Source organism: Aphis gossypii, chromosome X (assembly GCF_020184175.1).
Source record: "Aphis gossypii isolate Hap1 chromosome X, ASM2018417v2, whole genome shotgun sequence".
In the NCBI taxonomy this organism is placed as follows: domain Eukaryota; kingdom Metazoa; phylum Arthropoda; class Insecta; order Hemiptera; family Aphididae; genus Aphis; species Aphis gossypii.
This window is the reverse complement of record NC_065533.1, coordinates 33,876,583-33,893,991: the sequence shown is the minus strand read 5'-3', so window position 1 is coordinate 33,893,991 and position 17,409 is coordinate 33,876,583. Positions and strand designations below refer to the sequence as shown.

At 27.9% G+C, this 17,409-nt stretch overlaps 1 protein-coding gene across 4 annotated transcripts in view; it reads left to right on the top strand.

Moving 5' to 3' along the window:
* Window positions 1-16,670, top strand: part of LOC114126474 (glutamate decarboxylase) — a 96,851-nt gene extending 80,181 nt beyond the window's left edge. For all 4 annotated transcript variants that reach the window (XM_027990431.2, XM_027990429.2, XM_027990428.2 and 1 more), the window contains exons 6-11: window positions 1,657-1,736; window positions 2,721-2,960; window positions 7,543-7,621; window positions 9,932-10,081; window positions 10,185-10,379; window positions 11,691-16,670. In XM_027990431.2, the coding sequence (XP_027846232.2) occupies window positions 1,657-1,736; window positions 2,721-2,960; window positions 7,543-7,621; window positions 9,932-10,081; window positions 10,185-10,379; window positions 11,691-11,864 (918 nt within the window). In that variant the 3' untranslated portion in view covers window positions 11,865-16,670. The remainder of the gene's footprint in view (window positions 1-1,656; window positions 1,737-2,720; window positions 2,961-7,542; window positions 7,622-9,931; window positions 10,082-10,184; window positions 10,380-11,690) is intronic.
* The last annotated feature ends 739 nt before the right edge of the window (window positions 16,671-17,409 follow it).

Below are 17,409 nucleotides of genomic sequence, written 5' to 3'. Positions count from 1 at the left end.
TATATACAGTACAAGGGTGCGCCAGCGCCATTTACCGCTCTTGCGATTTCCGTCTACCCGAACAAATCGAAACGTTGAGACGTATATACAAGACCGTGACAAGAGAACGGCTCCAGATGTTGCTGTACCAAAGCACTCTGAATTTTGATTCGCTCGAGTAACGCGATGGGTTTTCGCTCACAACAACAATAATAATAATAATAATGTGTATAACAGAGACTAAAACAAATCTATTGTTTTCTACGTATTATATTATAATATGTAGAGGTATTTGCTGCAGTAGTCCTGCAGGTTACAATAGACATCGTTAACCGACAAGAGCTTTTTGTGGTGTGTGTGTGTGTACATGTGTGAGAGAGAGAGAAAACCCATTAAAACGTTTTACATCAATTATACATTTATAACTATTTTGTATTTTATGTTAATTATAGTTTGTACGTACCTGTGGTGTGTATATGTGCTACTTTCCCAATAAGAGAAGTACTATATTATACACAGACCCGTGTTAATGAGTGAGTGACAAATAGGATATTTTCTCAGGGGCGCTCATCAATAATCTCTTTATTTAATAAACTATAATATAAGAGTTATCTGTTTTACACTTATAACTCTATCTTAAAACTCCGTTTGAGCAAAATTTTTTTGTAAAAGAATTTTGGTGTTTTAATTATCATATAACATGCTCATAATTGTTTATGATTTAGTACTACATCATTGGTACGGTAATATTTTCCTCCAATCGACAAAATTTTTAATTTCTTACAAAAACGTACAGATTATACTGAATTATTTTTAAACAGATGGTTGAACGGATAGCAATTATTAGTAGTTACACAAATCAAATAGGATGTATTGCAATATTATACTAGTTATTCACATACTGCTATAACCATTTGTTTGAATATTTATATAAATTCTAACGACCCACACATATTACTCACCGTATATTTTATTAAAACACGAACTTCTATGAAATATATTTTACTTACATAAAAATTAACTTCGATAATGTTATAACTGTTATTCAAAACTGACTAAATCCAAAGAATGTTCAAATGTTTATGTCAAAAACTGACTGATGATTTCACTGAGATTTGCCTGATTTTCCTTTCACGCCATAGGTACCTATTTTTATTATTTCGATACTTACATATAATTGATAGTTACTTTTTGTTGCTTATTTTTAAATGAAATATTACGATCTTTTTTTAACAGAAATTATTTCTATGTACAAATATTTATCGTTATATTTTTGGTAAAGAATTGATACGTGTAATGGAAATTAAGAGATCTTATTTTGAGTGTTCTGTGCCTTAATGATATAAGTAAATATATTCTCTGCAAAACCATTTTAACTAACATTAGGTGATATCAAGAAATACCTTTAGGTATTAAAAATTTGTACATTATATTATTATTATTATCGAACTTATTACTTTTTATCATACACAGGAAGAATACAAAATTGTTTCCATCATTAAAAAATATTCTGGTAGACACTAGGTATACATTCAAAGTATTTCTAATTTTTTCTTTGTAAAATTAAAATACAAATAATTGGAATTTCAGTTACACAAAATTAAAATATTTTATAACTAGAAAAATTATGACATCAAGTATTAGATATCTACTATATTTATAAACTTTTTTTTTCAGTCGCATTATTCGGTTAAGAGTTGTGCATCAGTATGCGGACTAGGAACCGAAAATTGTGTCGAAGTACCTAGCGACGAAAGGTAAAATTTATTTTCTTCTTCAAACTTTGTACATTTTAATCGATTTACATTTATTTTTTAATGCTTTAGATTTTCAAAAAAATGTTTAAATTAAAATAAAATATAAAATACTCGACTTTTAGGAATTTTTAAATCCTAAAAAAAAAATAACTAACTTAAAAATATTAACTGTATAATTGGCATTCGTTATATATAACCTACCATAACATTTTGCTGTATTTAGGTATTAATAATTAATAATTTGAATTTAACAAAAAACATTTTTTAAAAGGTTAAAACCGCCTAACTTAAATTATTGTACTACTGATTGTATAAATAATGAGTTGCATAGGACTCTTTCTGTTAAAAATGTCTTGATGTGTATATCAATTTGTCAACTAAGGTTATTATATCCAAAGCCAGTAAAATCACAATAATAATTTAATATCATACTCGAATAATTCAAATATAATTTTTTTTTTTTTTTTTTATTATAAAATATGGTGATTTGTATAAACATAAATCCTCCTACTTTTATATCTTCAAGAGCTATACCCATCACGTGGGACCACAATGTAATGTAATTGTAGGGGTGAAACTTCACCCCACATGAATGTGTATATTAAAAATGCTTAGCTCCCTCAGAACATATTGCTGTGTTGCGTTCATAAAATACGAACATAAAATACAATTTTCTAACTTCCGCTTAGATTGCAGATCCGTGTAATCCGTTGGACCAACATACATACTATCGAAATATTGTGTTTTTAAAATGTATATAAAATATAAATGTACTTAAATTTATAATAAATCCATTTGTATTTTAAAAGTAGTTTAAAGTTTAAGTTTTCACGTATTTAAACTTAAGTAGAAATATACAAACATAACTGATGCACATATCTGCTTAATGAAATATAGTATAATAAGCCGTTAGGTTAGGATTAATGTTTGTTTTCTATTTTTTATTAAATATAAATTTTATGACCAACACTGAGTATAATATAGGGGCCGCATGATACCTTCTGAGCTGGAGCGCCTCATATTGGAAAGAAAATCCAAAGGCCACATACCGTTTTTCGTCTCTGCCACTGCAGGCACGACTGTTCTTGGTGCATTTGATCCAATCAACGACATTGCGGACATTTGCGAAAAATATAAGCTGTGGCTTCACATTGATGCTGCCTGGGGTGGAGGACTGCTTCTATCTCGCAAGTACCGATATCCCCGTCTGGCTGGCATCGAACGGTAAGTATTTAGTATTGTATCACTATATAATATTAAATTCCCATCGATATTTTTTCATCAAAACTATAATAGTATACATGTACAACCAAATAAAGTTATAGTATTATTATGATACCGTTAGACATGGTATAGGTATTTATTGGCACTTAAGGTTCTACGATCGTTTTAATAATTAATATAAAATCGAATTTTTATTTATAATATTCCTGAAATATCAGCGAAAAAATATATTTTATTAAAATATATATAATAACAACCAAAACTTGAATTGATGTTATTTAATACGTAACATTGTAACAATTGTATAATAATATTACATGCTTACGAATATTATGATTCAATGAATTTATAATAATTATCGGTACTCATCATTGTTTACAAAAAATCTTAAAGATAAGTCTAATAATCTTTTGTAGTTTCGTATTTTTAATATCATTATTACTTAATGGAATTACTTCCTTTAAATTAGTTATATAATTATTATGTATGACACTATGACTTATAGTTAGATTATCTTTAAAAAAAAATATACCTATTAATTATTATTAACAACAGCAATAGTAATTTATCCACACTGACCACACTAGATAATCTTAAAAATTACGAACCTAAGTGCCTACAAGCAATAAACAAATATGAAATAAGCAGCAGTCAGTACGTGACGATATAGGTAGATATAAAACGGTAAGATTCAGTGTTTTGATTAATTCAGTTTTTTCTCCAGCACATCGTACTTGCAATTAATAATTATTATAGTCAGCACTTTGCTTTTATTTATACCTACTTGCACCTGTAATTTGTTGTAATTAGATTCTTTTTACTAAACGTTTCTGTCATCGACGGTCAGTTTTGTCAGGGTCCTTGAAAACCCGTGATAAAACTGCGAGTTTGTATAAAATACAAATTGTTATGGATTTTTTGAAACACAATGATTTGCGACATAATATGCTAATAAAGTGACGGGTGGTTTTTTTATTATTATTATTATTATTTAGTAAGAGGTGTAGGTTGGTGGTCGGTTTAGCGGACGATAATTAGATTTTGAGCCAGCACGTGTCGTGTGGGCAGACGATGATAAACGGAGCCGAACCAAAGGGTTTTATGTGTAAACACAGTGCAAACTGCACGATAAACACATTCCCGGAGGACTCACTATCGTACGATTCAATATGTATGTGTCTCTGGGTGAGCTCTACATACGTTGTGTGTGTGTGTGTGTGTGTGAATCTACTACCGCTAATATCACGTACTGCAGCTATTATATTATACAACACACACGCTGTTACAGCGAAACCCGTGTGCCCGCAACAGTGGCCGCATCTCCCCTACACGCTCGCATCCCTTCGAAGCGCTTAATTGAATTTTAATGTCCGTTCATTAATCAAACGTCTACCGTCTGCCCCGAACACACGACCCTAACCCCGCTGTAAACAATATTGCTTAAAAAAAAAATTAGATTTCCATTCCCGGCCCCAATCAGTTCGACGTAATCCTTTCGCGCGATCCTGCAGCGGTTTCGTCCATTCGTATATTTTTCTACTGGACCATTATATTATGTACATTGTACATAGAACACGAAGATGAATATTACGCTAAAATAAAATACGTTAAGTGCTATCATTATTACTTTAATATTGTTATTGTATTAATAACAAAATGATCATCGTACGTATTTTATCAGTACACTGATACACATGAATTTATGACGTATAATTTATATTTTCTAAGATGTCCTAAACTTCGCTTTATTTTTAGATTAAAATTTTGACTATTATTACTAATATCTATTAAAAGCATTAGCATTAATTAATTTTTATTTCTCTAACAACAACTACTTATTGAAACATTTTGTATTAAATTTTTGTTGTTATTACTATTGGTTTTATACTTAAATAACATGTTAAGAACAATTACAATCTATATGTATTCAGTTTCAATTATTATACTCGCTGTATAACGATTATTCCTCTTTATCTTTTCAAAATTAACTATTAATACTATGACTATAGGGTGAATTGCCTACAGTCGGTCTAGGAGCTTAAGTCCCTTCAATAAATCCTTTAACATGACAGTTGTCCCGACCAACGGTAGTTCACACATAAACGTGACAACTCGTCTAGTATATGACCATACATTAAACATGTTTATTAATTTATTAATGAATATACTCTAGGAAGCCTTAATTATAAATACGCATAATATGCCAACTGGTTTGCCTATGACCAAAGACCGAATACTGTAATAATACTATCAGAAAAAAAACATTGTTCAGTTTGCATACAATACAATTATTAGTTTAATGTTTTGTATACTTTTAATTACCAGATTCAATACCAGCTAGATAAACTAGTTGTTTTATAATTACCAATTCTATGAAATGATTTACATCGACAATTAAATTTCAAACATTTTAGCCCATAAAATAATAAATATTTAGATACTGTAAAATTTACGTAGATAATATCAATAAAAAACAATTGTATGGCAAACACAGATCGCGAAAATTAAATGCAAGTTGCTCATTTGCACCTCGTAATTTACGAGATTCCAAAAATCTAAACCATAATAATTATTTAATAACAACACATTATAATATTAAATAAACAGAGTCTACGTCTTCAAAGTTACGTCGGTGCTTATCACGGTTAAATTGAGGAGTAGAGGCGTCGTCGACAACTTTTAAAACTAATTAACTGTTTTTCCGCTAGAAGCAGCACACGATGGCTAGTGAATTCGTAAAAGTCTTAAAAAATACGAATGAACCATTGCGATTATTCTTTCAGTCTTTCCAGAATAATTTTAGAGTAAAAACATCACAAAAACCTAAAATAATAATATTCTGAAGATAACCTGATATCCGTTTTTGAATAATTAAAGCATTTTTTAATAAATTGAATACACAAAAAAACCATTTATTTTATTTTTTCTAAATAACTGTAACTTTTCTGGTTTAAAACAGATATAAGGTTGTTTTTTTAAAATATTGTTTACTTTAAAAGTTGTTATTAGTGGTTTTTCTATAAAACTAGCTATCATTATTTTTCACGCGGATGTTTTTACACCACAAAATTGATGACGTCCTCTTAAACGCCTTCGAGCATCAAAAGGTGTATGAACGTTTGACGGTATTATACGTATTATGGACGAAAGTAACGCTATTTAATATAACACTGAATATTATACAAGGCGATTCTTTATGTACTCACATTTCCCTTCACTCCTCTTTTTTGTTAATATAATAATTTACTTAGTCGCTCAGATTATTATATGAATTGGGGACAATTCGGATTTTTTCTGCTAATATCGCCCAAGTGCCGGCTTATGGTTGTAGTGTGGAGTGAAAGGAACGCGAGCGTTTTACTGCAGGTCGTATACTGCAGAAGGTAACTCACCCGCAGTCGGAGCGAACATTATCGAAGCGGGCTCTGCAGTCGCGTGCTCTTGTTATAGTTTTTCGCGCGGAATGGATGCGAATTAGCCGTGGGTCCAAATCCGGGATTATCCGGAGTACCGCGAATGTCTGGCTTTAAATGTGAACTAAGCTCGTCCGCCTCACATTAATGCGTTCAAATCGTAAATATCCGACCGGGTCCTAATCCACCGCGCCGCCACTCTACCATCACCTCGACGCAACCCCCGCAAAAGGATCGTAGGTCCTTTTATATGCGTTTTTGTTAGTAGTTTTATTTTTTTCCCTTCTCTCCCTATTTCCCCGACACAATTTTTCATCGTTTGTGCAAACATTTTGTTTACCGACGGAATTATCCTCGGCACAACGCCCCATTTCTAGGGAAGTCCTTACCTACGTTTACTTATTAATTTCCAACCGCAATATATAATCACACGTGTTCCGTCATTTAAACTGCAGTTACGGACATTTTCATTATTTACTTTTGATGTTCATCAAATTAACCTTTTTCAATAATAATAATAATTACATCGATACCTATGTTTTGTAATAAATTTATTTAGACATTTTTATTTCCCATTCTCGGTTAAGACTTCACTTTTTTCACAGTTCCACTATTATAGTTTATAGATATTGAATTACTTGTAGCATGCTTTTATATACATATCATACACATTCAAAAACTACACATTGGCTCGCAATTTTATCGACGCTTAAAAATGATAAAAAAAATATTCTATTGACATCTTGTTTTATAATAAATATAAATTATAGGGATAGGAAGTTAATGACTAAAAAAAATTTAGTAATGACCTAAATAATTATTTAATGATCTAAAAATATGACATAATTTACTTTAATTATTTATTAATTCAATTTAAAATTAATAATTATACAATTAACTATATGAAACAAACATTGCCACATAATTTAATTGAAATTTAATTTTTGCAATACATTTTAAATTGTTCTTAAAAAGTAATATATAAAGTACTTTATTTATGACATAGTTCAAATTAATAAATATTACTTATTTAGATTATAGTAAAACGTATTATTGCGTAGGAAAATGTATCTAAAACGTTAAAAAAAATGAAAAATGTTATTAACTTCCAAGCCCCTATAGATAATATATAACATTAAGAATATTTAGTTTTTCTTCTTTTATTTAAGGGCTAACTCAGTGACTTGGAATCCACACAAACTTATGGGCACCCTACTCCAGTGCTCCACAATACATTTTCGAGAGAATGTGAGTATTAAAACATTAATAATCGTTAATAGTTAATCCTAATAAATTGTATAATGTTATACAGATAAAAATTATAGTAATAATTAATAGTATCTATATATTATATGAGCTTAATTTAAATTTTAAACTGTACAACGTGTTTGATACTCAACCGTTTATATCTATGATAAAATATACTTATTATTTTTATATGCTTTGTATAATATAATATAGGTATTAATATTATTGTTAGTTTTAACATTTTACCAAAAAAATCAATACCCGGTTAACTAAAGAAATTTACATTAAATTATTATCACTTAATCATTAGTAAATTATATAAAAAGTATCATAGTATTATTTTTTCATGTTTATGTTGTAATATAATATTTTTATTTTTATTTCTTAACCAACTATTTAATAACACCTTATGATGCGATATATTATATTTTGTACATCGATTATACTCATATATTAAACAATATTGTTTTGGTATTTCTTAGATTTATCGACAGTTTTAAAATTAACAACTTGAATTTTTATATAATTTAGACAAAGCTGAAATTCTATAAAAATAAAAATAAATTATCTAAATATTTTTACACAGACATTAAATAATAAGATAGTATTTAGAACATACAATATTCATATTGTTTAATTACACAGGGACTAACAAAATTCCAAGCCTTAGCTTATTACACCAAATAACTATTAGAAGTAAATGGAAATTCAATTTGTTTAATGTTTAAATGTAAATATGTAAAAGAGTAAGAGTTTTTTTTATCATACCTACAATTTAAGTTAATTAAAAAAATATCTTTGTCTTTTGCTAAAATCGACTATATATATACTACGAGTATATACTTTATTGAGTCACGTAGTTGTCTTGAGTTTATTATTTTATGTATACAAAATACCAATATGATGGATTTAAATTTAATTTTATGTAGGTATAGTAAATAATAATATTTTCATACTTATGGTTAAAACTTTCATCTTCCTACCTATGAGTATTATGTTTTCATTTCAAAACCACCTATAAATAATTTTATAAACTTTACTACGTAACTGCACCTGCTTATGGGATTTAACATTTAAATTTCTGCTAATGCTATTGTAAACTTTTATGATAATTTATTTATTATTGTTAAAATTATGGTATGAATAATATACTTATACACAACTAGTAGATACTATACATAATGCATGTGTACATTTTCAACCTCTTTTTCATTTATATATACCTACAATGTATTGTTTATTTATTTTCAACATAGACTAAATATTTATTTATTTTACCAAGCAAATTTTTAGTAAAAATATCTACAACTTATAATAATACAATCAAATACGACTGTTTTTTAAATCTAAAAAATAACTGTATTTTTTGTTTCAAACATGTAGCCTTGTGATCGCACACAGTAATACGGACAACCGACTTTTAAATCATTTTAGTCATTGAAAAACTTTAGGCCACCCTAGTAGACAGGTCTTTTATTAAACAAGTTTGAGATTATGATTATTTAATAACAAAAAACTTTTTTGACAACGTTAGATTATCCGACATTTATCAAACTTTTTGGTAACCAAAAATAGCTTAGTCATTTTTGAAATCGAATTAACAAAAAACACTTATAAATCACTTTGGTTATAACATTCAATTGACGCAACTATGTGGAATACATATAAAATCATTGATTATTATAAATAAAATTTTCTACTAATATTATAGTATAGGATTATCCCAAATGTTTAAATAAATAAACTATTACTCGCGCAAATACACAAGTGTGAGTTTAAGATGACGCCACACCTACATGTGTTGTCTCCTTCTTACATACCTACCTACAACATAGCAAATTTTTGTTCAGCGGAATAAATTTTATACTGTTAGCTTTAATAATAGGGTAAATTTACCTATTATCAAACTTAAAGATAATAATATTATTTAGGACATTTCATGGGTTTTTATTGATATTTTAATTTTTAAATGAGTTATAGTTATGTGAAATATTTAAATTTTAAAATGCTCGTAACTCATTTCAAAATTAAAATATCAATCAATGCCTGTATAATGCCTAGATAATATTATTATCTTTAAGTTTAATAATAGATAAATTTACTCTATTATTAAAGGTAACAGCATAAAATTGATTTCGCTGAATGAAAATTTGCTATGTTGTATGTATGTAAGACAAAGACAGCACAAAAGGGTGGAACTTCCTCTTAATAAAAAAAAAAATTCCTACACGTTATCCCTTATAAAATGACATTGTGTATGAGAGAACTGATAATAATCATAATAAAATGTCTCATATAATAATATTTCAGGGAATTTTGATCAGCTGCAACCAAATGAGCGCGGAATACTTATTCATGCAAGACAAACTGTACGACGTTCAATACGACACAGGCGACAAAGTTATACAGTGTGGTCGTCACAACGACGTGTTCAAGCTTTGGCTTCAATGGCGCGCCAAGGTATTATATACTAATGTTCGATTTTTATCGGAAAATTGTACCGTTCTTTTCAGGTTTACCTAATTCCGATGTAATTTTTTTCACTCTACTATGTCATGTTCAGGGTACCGAAGGTTTCGAAAAACACATGGATCACTTGATGGAACTCAGTGAATATATGGTGGAGAAAATTAAAGCATCGCCAGACAAATATTATTTACTCCTTGAACCGGAAATGGTGAACGTCAGTTTTTGGTACGTTCCGAAGCGCTTGCGAAACATTCCACATTCTCCGAAACGAGCGGAAAGCCTTGGCAAGGTATAAATTTCTTAATTACATTCCAACAACATTAAGTTTAAAAAATATATATGCCTATAATATGAAATACTCGCTGCGTATGTATTACCAGATCAAACAACAACTTTAAATTTACGATAATTTTTCGTTCACATACGTATCTACTCATTGACGCAGATTTGCTATAAGTTATAATTGGCCCGAGAACTTAAAAATCATAATATAGATAACGGATTTTAGCTAAACATATCGCAGTTTAAAGTTTGGATTAATAACTTTTGGAATTAAAAAACGAATACACCGGAAATATGCCTGTATACAGGGTGATTTTTATATTTTTATAATAATATTTATTTAAAACCATTGATTGTGATCTTCTTTAAAATCAAAATTCAATCAGTTCCACAAACAAATACAATACCATCAGTTAATCCTCATTACTTATGCAGGGCACGATTATTATTATTTATTAGAATAATACATAGTAAGATACTTAAATTGCAATGAATTTAAATATGTACATTAGGTTTCAAACGTGTTGCCCCTTTTATTATTTTTACTGTGTAAACAATAATTCCGATAAGCTTGTTTAAACATATCATAACAAATCACTAAGTCCCTTTACATCACGAGGTCTCCCCTTTATACTCCCTAAAAATAATTATGCAATAATTCCGTCGTAGCTATAGAATTACCTCCATTAAGAGTTAAAATTGCTTCTCACCTTATATTACTTGAATTTTCTAAAATATGTTTTAATAAATATACGAATAGGTAAATACGACTTGTATGTACTTCAATAATATCTGACTAACTCGTTAATTTTTCAGTTTTCTAATTACATTTTAAACAATTATTATATTTGTCATCAATAACAAAATAAACTGATATATTTTATATTCATGTTTTACAAATAAACACTTATTTGAATATTTTAACTATCGATAGGTACATAATACTAAGTTTTAGATACTAAATCTTTATATTTTCAACTATAATATTCATAAACATACAATCGAAACATGATCCTACACAAAGGCTCATTTGCCTCACAATATGGTGAAAATTTAGTCAATAATATACTTTATAACAACTGATGCTATATTCAATATAGATAATATAAAATGTATTTATTTATTCAATATAAACGGACGTGAGTCCTAAAAATTGATCATTTCAAATGAATAAATTCTGACTAGGTATTTAAAATTGCAGTTTGTCAACCTATACCTGCAGGGCTGTAGAATATAAAACTTTAAAAGTATCATCGCACGGCTATATATAATACATTAATACTTAACCGTCTACCTTACGACAAAATATGTGTTACAGATCACGCCTATTCTGAAGGCCAAAATGATGGAAGCCGGCACGCTGATGGTAGGGTATCAGCCACTAAACGAGATACCGAACTTTTTCCGGAACATTATATCCAGCGCCGCGGTCACCAAGGAAGACGTTGACTTTTTGCTGTCCGAACTTGATCGCTTGGGACAAGACCTCTAAATCAGGAGGAAAAGAAACGATTAATGATAAATTTCGCTAGTCTCTATAATATATTTAGTTATTTTATTGTGTTATGATTTTGTAGACGCTATGATCACGATTCCCGGTCAATGGCTATATTCTTGCCACGCGCCGTCAATAATAATAATAATAATAATAAGTAGCCTATGCTGCGTTTATAATACAGATAATCGCATAATAATTAATAATTTTTAATTTTAAATATATACCTATATATTATAATAGGTGATAAGCGTTATTCCAAATCTTCCTGAATTATTATTATTATTGTTGATGTTGTTATTGTTGTTGTTGTTTAGTTGTAGAAAAATAAAATATATAGTGTGCATATTATTATAGATACTGTATAATATATTATAATATGCGTCGACCGTACGTTATATTATATTACAAATTTACAATATTATTTTTGCTTTTCAAACATCGACTCTTCGTCGGTTGCGAGTATTTATTATGTTCCTCTCCGTATTTAAGACCCTCGGGTATTTTTGTGATAATGGGAATCCACCAATAATTTCCTTAAGGACGTGTATTCTAACAACAGTAATAATAATAGGCTGCTGAAATTGGCCATTTCTGTTCAACGATCACACGCTAGTATAATATCGTTTAAAAGTCTTAGATATAGAATTCGTTTGATTGTATAGTTTTATTCGAATAAATCCCACCCTTTAAAATCAAGAGGATTGGTAATGTGTTAACTGTTTAAATTTATCCAGAGTTTTTATTTTTAACCTACAACAAATACCAACCTTCCGATAACTTTACTGTTCCATCGATAACCGTTTGATCGTATAATGGTAATAATAAAATTTACCTATCTATCACGGTTTAATACACTTTATATACTTAATCACATTAAGCGTGAACAACATTCGAAACAGAAAATTGGTGACAGTTTAAGTCATGGGCGTAGATAGGAAATATTTTCTGAGGGGGTTTTGGTCTAGATATACATTAAATTTAATTCATAATATATATTTTAAAATTGTTTGACCTTTAATTTCGGGGGGTATTTGAACACTCAAAACACCCCCCTTACCTACGCCCATGGTAAAGTAATATTATTGATTACGATTTATCTAAACTGTTGTACGTGATTTTTTTCGGTTCGGGTGCGTTTACGTCTTATAGACAGATATACATTTTTGTTTGCATGCTTTAAAAAACACCATAATATAAAAAATCAACAAATGTTTGTACATTTTTTAATACACTTTTTTATCTTTAGATACACCATTGTTTTTCTGCACTGTTTTATTCGCACATTTGCACAAGAGTTTTTCATTCGCACTGTTGCACTTCAAAATATTATGCACTTTTGTCTTTCACAATTTAAACTTTATTTACTTTTATAAGCATGTATATATAATACATATAATATAATAATAATATAATTATGGACGTCTAACTGAGTGGACACTACACGAATGACACAAAGTCGTCGAATTTTCTAAGTTTAATATTTAATATACTACTATATACATATATGACTATTAAAAACACGAAAAGTGTTAAAATCTGTTACAAAAATCTTCTTTTTATAACTTTCACGTACTTAATGTTTAAAAAAAAATAGACGTCCTTAAATATATATCGTATTATTATATTATTTGACATGAATATACATGACTATTTTGAATTTTCACACTTTATATATACTATAATAGCACCATAGTGTAGTCACTTCAAATGCACTTTTAACTTTTCGCACTTTTTATTACTTCATAATTATTGCACATTTTTATATATTGATTCAATATTCTATTTAAAATAATATTCAATATTATGATGTTTATTACTATATGGGCACACTCATTTTAGCGTGCGATAAGTATTATAAAAAATATAATAATATTGTTACATAATCACTTTATCATTAACAACTTGAAAAAAATGTTTTCTTTATAACTAGACATATTATTATTGCCATTATACGATCTAGCTGAATGTTTTTGAACACCTTCCAACACTTCTCCATTAATCATTATAATATATTACAATATCTATTGTTCATCTCGTAAAACTTTCTCTTTTATCGACACTTCACCCTCTTGCCTTACACTTTGGCGCCCTTCAGTAGACCATTCACGTTTTCCAAGTCATTCATCAAATCTTGAGTACCTATAAAGCACTAATCGCAAAGAACTTTACGGTCGTTTTTTCCCTACAGCGTGCGTCTACGATACAATATTATTTTATTCAACGAACTTGAATGAAGACATATTCTTGGAACCTAACATCCGCATCTCTAAAGTCACTGAACCACCGTCTGTTGTGTTAAGTAGTTAACGTTTTTTTAAAAATAAATTTATCTAATTGAACTGCAAGTTATAGGCAGCTGTATTTTTGTCCACATTTTGTCGTCGATCATACACCCACATTGTATAATTATAATCTCAGCTACAACTTAATGTAGTTCAGCACTTAAAAATAAAATAAGTGGCCGGAGGAGTTTAGGGAGACAATATGGGCTCAAAATTAACTCACTTAAACGTTTCAACTCAGCTATTGTTCGATTTGATACCAGACGATATACGAGCGGAAAAATAAAGTTTTTTCTCAAATACCATTCAGAGTCAAAAACCATCCACTTAATCCATACTACAACATTATGAAATACTTTTATTTTGTACGTAAATTTCAATAAATCTAATGGTTCACCTGATTTAAGAAATGTAAAGCCGTATAGGTAATATCATATAATTATAGGCACCAGTTATACTTACAACTTTGAACTTGCAGTATTTAATGTGTTATCGTTTCCACTGATTTCAGTGTACTATTATTTTCCTTTAATAATAATATTATTATAATATATTTTGATTTTATGTTATTTATTTAAAATGTATTATGCCTAAATTATAACCGTTATATTATTATATTTGAGCCGATATCGATTTTTTTGTGTGGAGTGTCAGCGCGCATCGTTTGCGTAATTACATAATATATTTATATATTATTATCTACGTTGTATTTTATTCATATTTATAGTATAATATTCGGAAATATAAATTATAATAATATATAGTAGACATTAAATAGGCATTTAGTAAAAAAAAAGTGTATAAATGCTAAAATAAAACTTTGTTTCTCCGGCCTCGAAATAAAACATAAATACTGTAGAAATATGATATTTACAATGATCAAAATCGATCACACAATAATAACATTATGAACTACCTAATTCATTATTATAGAAATATTTATATTAGGTACCAACTTTATATTTTTCAACAACTGCCCTTCTAAACCACCAGTCAATTGAAACGGAAAATAAACTTTTAATCGCCCGTGTGTTGTACTAATAATTTTATCAGAATGATGTTTATGACATTTAACAGATATAATATAATAATATAATTACAATATAATATCCTGTATTATTTATTATATTATTAGTATTATATATATTGTAATTACATAAGACATTATCCCGTTTTCTAGTGTCCGGCATAATCACGACGTGTTTAAGAAAATACAATAATAATATTATTCACAACAATATAATTATGATTTATTTTAATAATAACATAGCAATCTTAATAACGAGTCAACGTGAACTAATAAATATGTCGTAATTCGAGTAGTATTACTAAATAATGTTTTTTTTTTTTTAAAAAAAATACTACTACTTACTTATTAGATATTTTGATGTTATGTACACTATTTTATTTTTGTTTTATAGTCGTTATAAAATATTATTATTAAATAAATATTTATATATATAAACGTACAATATAAACACAGCACGACTCGTGCTTATATATTATACATTATTATTATTATTATAGCTAGTCATATTCTATTATATACATACTTACTGTTAAAATTTAAAAAAAACGTAATGTGTTAAATATTATTAATAATTATTTTATTGTTGATCATGTTACCTATATATATTATATTATATTACACGATATTATAATATATTATTAAACCTATATATTATATAATACTCCCCCATATCTAATATATTACCGTTTTTATTGATAGCGGGTCGATGGCTTAGTTGATAGTGCACACTATGCACACTTTATCATTTTGTTAGCTTTTTCAATAATTTAATTGTTTTTTAATCGCATTAAATAAAATATTAAAATCTCTGTATTTTGTGATACAGGTTTATTTATACTTTAAAATTGTAATTAATTCCATAAAAAAAATATATATATATATATTATATTTTCTAATAGCAATAAAACATCGTTCGATGTTCCTGAATGATTTTATACTTTAATTAATATTAATTGATTTGTAATAATATGCCTGCTCTAAGTCATCGATATAGACTATTGTAGTGTGTAATTTTTCCAAGTGTCTTTAACACCGATAAAATGTTTGTTAATTTTTTTTCTGATCTCTTATTGCTATTATACAATAAGATGGCAATAATTTTGAATATTACCACTATACCTATACAGCATGCGTTTAAGTTACTATTATTATTATTATTATTATTATGTTTGTAAATGTATCAATGGCTATTCGAGTAAAGTGGTTATTCCAATCACTGTACTCGAACTCATAGCCAATAACATTCATATCCAACGGTTTTTTTTCTTTTGTCATGTTAAATACAATATATTATATGTTACCCGCCTAAGAATAAAATATTATTACCAGAGCATATTCGTTGATATATACATAAATAAATGTAGGGTCTTGGTTTAAGCCTGATGAATATTTAATACCAGTTTGTTGATTTGTTTTAAAACTGTTTCATGTAGAAAAAGTATATATATAATTAATATAAAATATAACCTAATATATAATACAATATTACTACCGCCTGCTTTATTTTACAATAAATTATTATATGAAATGTGTCGATGTGTGAAAATAGATATTATATAACCTATTTAATATCTATTCTCCAGTTCTCCATGAGCTAAGTCTATTAATTAATAAAATTGTTGAGATCTGGCCAAAGAACAATTATGTTTATTCAGTCTATTGTCCGAGTCGATAGAATAGTTTGTTTACATAAGGACGTAAGAATTTATAGCCACAGATATTATAATACAGGCATTTGTGTGAGTGTGACTATATATACAATAATTAAGATAAATAATATGATAAGATTCTGATTATGACATTCATTTTAGACATTGACTACAAAGAGTGGCTATCATTACAAATTTTTAAGAACATTATAGTTATTATTATAAATAATAATATTAAATTGATGTGATAATTCAATCTATATCTTTGAACCATATTTTAAAGACACGGAAAATATTTGAAAAATCCGAAGCCATATAATATACTCGTACTCGTATGAATTTAAAATTAATATAGAAATCCGTTCGAATAAAAGGTAATCTAACTATATAAATGTAAAATAAAAATCTTTGTACGAGGTATACTTTTTTCATCAGCCGTTATCAATTATAAGTTATTAAGTATTCTATTAAGCCTATTAAGTATTTAATTAGAAATTTAGAAATTCATATTTTAGTGAGTAGTTGATGTAGTAACAGTACAAAACTTTTTCATTGTTTTTGGTTAACACTATTGAAAC